The 5,000-nt window shown below is 54.5% G+C and overlaps 1 protein-coding gene, 1 non-coding gene and 1 pseudogene across 2 annotated transcripts in view; 2 read left to right on the top strand and 1 right to left on the bottom strand.

Moving 5' to 3' along the window:
• The first annotated feature begins 3,496 nt into the window (after positions 1–3,496).
• LOC126285525 (U2 spliceosomal RNA) lies at positions 3,497–3,611 on the top strand (annotated as a pseudogene).
• A 599-nt stretch (positions 3,612–4,210) lies between these two features.
• On the top strand, positions 4,211–4,396 carry LOC126285289 (U2 spliceosomal RNA). Its single transcript, XR_007551611.1, has one exon. It is a non-coding gene; the product is annotated as a U2 spliceosomal RNA (small nuclear RNA).
• Positions 4,397–4,700: 304 nt separating this feature from the next.
• The window catches only part of LOC126354636 (uncharacterized), an 8,830-nt gene continuing 8,530 nt past the window's right edge, over positions 4,701–5,000 (bottom strand). The window contains exon 3 of the mRNA XM_050004444.1: positions 4,701–4,919. Within this exon, the coding sequence (XP_049860401.1) occupies positions 4,701–4,919 (219 nt within the window). The remainder of the gene's footprint in view (positions 4,920–5,000) is intronic.

The raw sequence follows: 5,000 nt of genomic DNA, 5'->3' as shown, positions 1-5,000 counted from the left end.
TCCACCTCAACACCTACGCCACCTATTCCCACAACCAGGCCCATTTCACCTTCTCCCGTCTCGACACCCTCGTTTAAATTCCCATTATGGCACGACAGCACCGTATCCTGTTCAATAACATCCGCTCCCTTCCCACCAACAAGCACCTCCTTATGCATACCCTTACGACCCACCGTGTGGATGCCTTCCTTCTGAACGAAACCTTTCTTCAGCCCCACCACACCGTCCACACCTCGCCCTACCTCCTTCACCGGTCTGACAATCCACTCCAGATAGCGCGTGGCGGAGTTGCCATTGGCCACCACCGCCAGATCCCTGTCCGGCTCCAACCCCTCCTTCCTGACCCCACAGAACACTTGATCCTTAGTCTCTTCTTCCCCGGCCTTACCCTTACCTGTGCCACCATCTATGTCCGCCCCGCTGCACCTATTCCTTTCGACTTCCTTTCCCACATCGACCGTACCTTCTCCTCCTACGTGATCGCCGCCGACCTTAACATCCATAGTCGTTCTGCCGCCCAGTTACGGCGGTGGCATCGGTTCCTTGCCACCCTCCAAGGCGACGTCCTTCCAATTCCCCAACACACCCGCCCTGAATCCAATACCACTCCCGATGTCGTCCTAGCCTCCCCCACCCTGCTTGGCCGCATAGCGGTGGACGTCCTTGATCCCATTGGCAGTGACCATCTCCCTGTCCTCCTCACTGTATCAGACGGTCGTCGCCCCCGTCCCGACCCGCGCCATGACCCTCCCCCGAAATATGTCCATGACTACTCCCGTGCCAACTGGAATGCCTACCGGGACTCCCTTGCTCTCCAGGTCGATAGCCACCCCCTCACCTACCACCAACCTGATGACGTTACCCGTGCTGCCTCCTTTCTCCAGCAGACCTTGTCTGAGGCCGTGGAGGCCCACGTCCCTACCATTGCCATCCATCCGCACCGCCCCACCTTACCCCCACAGGCCGTCCTTCTCCTGCGTGAATCCCGCCGGCTCTACCGTGCCTTCCTTCACACACGTGACCAGGACACACTACGACGCCACCGGCAACTACAGCGACACATCAGGAACTTACTCACGGCAAAGAAACGCCGGGACTGGCGACAGACATGCACCCGTCTTAATGCCACCTTACCTATCAACTCGTCCAAGTACTGGTCAGCCTTCCGCCGCCTTACCGGATCTAAACCCTCTCCCTACTACCCTCTCCTTCATGATGACCACCCCTTCCCTGATGCCCTTAGTAAGGCCAACCATTTCGCCTCCTACCTCTCCGATATCCTTACCATCCCTGACGATCCCCAGTTCGATTATTCCCTCTTTCCTGATGTCCGTGATCGAACTGATACCTCTGTCCCCCCGCTTGCTCCTGGCTTCCAGTACTTGGACAACATCACACACACAGAACTAAATACCCCAATCACCACTCAAGATATCATTGCTACACTTCGCCCTAAACGCAACACTGCTCCCGGTCACGATCGTGTTACTTACCGTCACCTCCGTGAAGCTCCTGCCTCCTTCCTCTCAACATTGGCCAGGCTCTACAATGTGGTCCTGTCCACCGGCTACTACCCCGACCTGTGGAAAACCTCCCGGATCCTGATGTTCCTCAAGCCCGACAAACCGCCTTCCGCTGTCTCCTCCTACCGTCCCATCAGCCTTACCTCGGTCTTCAGCAAGGTCCTGGAATCCATTCTTACCCGCCGCCTACACAAGCACCTTCACCAACACCGCCTCCTCCCCCCTACCCAATGTGGCTTTCGGCCGTCCTTCTCAGCCGATGACCTCCTCCTTCACCTCACTCACCTCCTCTCCGAACAACTCAATTCCCGTCGTTCCGCCATCTTCCTTTCCCTCGACCTCGAACGCGCATATGACCGTGTGTGGCATTCCGGTCTCCTTTTCAAGCTCCAAACCTTTGCTCTTCCTCTCAACTATGTCCGTCTGGTCGCTTCCTTCCTTTCCCACCGTCCTTCCTATGTCACCATCCACAACACTGATTCCTACACCTTCTACCCCTCCGCCGGTGTGCCCCAAGGTTCCGTCCTTTCCCCTCTTCTCTACCTCCTTTACACGGCAGACATGCCTCCACCTGCACCTCCCCTACACCTTCTCCAGTACGCCGATGACACTGCCTTCCTTGCCCTCGCTCCCACCCTGCAACGCTCCCAGCACCTTCTCCAATCCTATCTTGACCGGTTCACCACTTGGTGTAACCAGTGGTTGCTCAAGGTCAATCCTTCCAAGACCCAGGCGATCATTGTAGGCAAAACCACTCGTTCCTTCCGTCTCCTTGATTTCTATCTTACTATTTATGGCCGTCCCATCACCCTCACACCTACTCTCAAGTACCTTGGTGTCACCCTCGACCGTCGCCTCTCCTGGAACCCACATCTCCGGACGATCCAAGCCAAGGCACGCTCCCGCCTCCGCCTCCTTAAGCTCCTTTCTGGCCGTACATGGGGTCTGGACCCTTCCACCATCCTCTACACCTACAAGTCCCTCATCCGTCCTATCCTTTGCTATGCTCATCCCGCCTGGATCTCTGCCCCTCCTACCTTCTACAAGTCCATTCAGATCCTAGAACGCCATGCGCTCCGCCTCGCCTATCGCATCCGTCTCCCTTCCCCCACGCGGATCCTCTATGACCTGATTCCCTTCCCGCACCTCCTCCTTTTCCTCGAACGGTTACGGATCCTCTACACCTCCCGCAAGCTTGATCCTCCACACCCTCTTGTCTCTCCCATCCTCTCCCACCCCAACCCGCTGCCGCGCCTGCATTCCTATATCCCACCTGCTCTCCATCTTTACACCCTCCACACCCTCTCCCTCGGTGGCTTCCGTCAACTCCCCCTCCCTGATGATGCCCTCCTCCCCTCCATCTACCCCTCCTACCAACTTTGAGCCTTACCTTCCCTCTCCTCTCCTTTTCCTGTGGGCACCCTCTCTCCCTTCTCTCCCTCCCTCCCCTCCCCTTTCTCCTTGGGCTTCCACTCCCCCTACCCTCCCCCTTCTCCTCCATCCCTCTCCTCCACTGGCATCTTCCCCTCCCCCTCTCTCTCCTCTTCCCCACACCTTTTCCCCTTGGCAGGCCACGACTCTGCTGTCTTCCATCAGTTACTTTCATCGTCCTACGCCGAAGACCATCGCATGTGTTTGTGCCTCGACTCTCCTGCAGTGTGTTTGTGTTTCGTCGTTTGTGCTCCGCTGGTTCACGTGTGGCCGTCTGCCATCTGCGTTTGTGCACCGTGTTTCTCCGCTTTTATCCATTGTGCTACGCACGTGACCGACTCCGTTTTAACTCTGTTTTGTCTACTGTTTGTACCCCGCCGTCTTGATTGTTTTTATATCTCACTCATCTCTGTTCTGTGTATACTCTGAGGCCGAAGAGCGGCATACTTGGTCCGCTGCCGGCCTACCTGTTTGTCACAGGTATTAAAATCACAATAAAGGAAAAAAAAAAAAAAAAAAAAAAAAAAAAAAACTTTTTCCTTATCGCTTCTCGGCCTTTTGGCTAAGATCAAAGTGTAGTATCTGTTCTTATCAGCTTAATGCTGGTAAGGTCGGATACGAAACGCACTGATATGCGATGTATTTTCTTTAGTCATTGCTCTCCCGGCACCCGACTATGACGAAGTTGCAGCGTGCACGGTCCGGATCGTGGTTGGCCATGCTGTGAGGGCAGCAAGCGCCTTCGTAACTGCCAGACCTGCGCTGCATGTGATACTTCTTCCCTCTATTTTCTCCCGATTTTGACTAAGGGTGGCGAGATGCTCAGGCCCCATCTGAACCATCCGCAGAGGCAGATGTAGCCGTCCCATCTGATCCTCCTGCCGTGGCAGATGCAGACCGGTCTCGTGTGTGTCCAGTTTATACTGTCGACACCGGCGGCAGAGTTGGTAGCGACGTATGTGCCTTCCGCTCTGTTCGTCTTCCTATTTTTCCCCCGGCCAGCTTCGTCTGGGTCTCCGCCCGGGGTTGATACAAACTTATGACCTTCTCATCTTGGCCGGAGTGCGCCACTGCACTCCGGGTAAACCCAAGATCTCCTATTATCTATAGATAATTCTTAGTTACGACGCCGGCCCAGTACCAGCTAGTGAGGTACGACTCTCTGTAGATGGTGGCAGATGACGTCGACCACGAAACTGGTACTGTGGCCCGGAATATTCCTGAAGCAACCTTCCTAGAAGTTCCTTCCCGCTTCCAAAAATTCTCTCAATGACTAAAAAAAAAAAAATCTGTTCTTATCAGCTTAATATCTGATACGTCCTGCATCGCAGGACCAGAATATTAAACTCATTTTTGGCTCATGACGGAGTGCTAGGGGCTTGCTCCACCTCTGTCGCGGGTTGGCCCGGCATTGCAGTACCGCCGGGATCGGCCCACCTAAAATTAATTAAAACACAGCTTGAAATGAGATAATATTCTGCAGTGATCAGATATTCTGCTGGTAGCAAAACTTGTCGGAGTTGTCGATGTGCCCAGTAGTTAGCTCCTTACACACTGCGATTTCTTTTAATTTAACATTATCTTATTTTTTTTTTTTTTTTTTTTTTTAGCCAGACCGCTCTTGCAGCCACATTACACTAGGCTGGTAATTTATGGGGGCACACAACAGCGCCGTCGGATGCTCCTTTGGCGTCTCTTATGGCCCGGCCACAGATAATGTCAATTAAATTTATTGGAGTTATAACCTTAGCTCCTCGCGAACGTCGTCGTCGTCGTCGTCGTCGTCGTCGTCGTCGTCGTCGTCGCACGCACGCAGAATACGTGTGTACACACACATATGCAGTTGGCGGTGAACGGTGTAAGCACTCGGCTAGGTGTAGCTTGCGCCGGCCTCGCGCCGGTGTAGCTCGCGCCGTCCTGGCGCTGCTGTGGGGCGGCCTCACGGCTTCTCCACTGCCGTGGCTGCTAGCGGCGTTCAAATGGGAGTCGCTCTTTACTGTTAGACATGGACGGTAAAACTAGGCTGTTGACGAGTGCTCTCTTCAG

The sequence above is a fragment of the Schistocerca gregaria genome, chromosome 1 (genome assembly GCF_023897955.1).
Source record: "Schistocerca gregaria isolate iqSchGreg1 chromosome 1, iqSchGreg1.2, whole genome shotgun sequence".
NCBI classification, from domain to species: domain Eukaryota; kingdom Metazoa; phylum Arthropoda; class Insecta; order Orthoptera; family Acrididae; genus Schistocerca; species Schistocerca gregaria.
The sequence above is the reverse complement of the archived record's forward strand: the minus strand, read 5'-3'. Positions and strand labels throughout refer to the sequence as shown.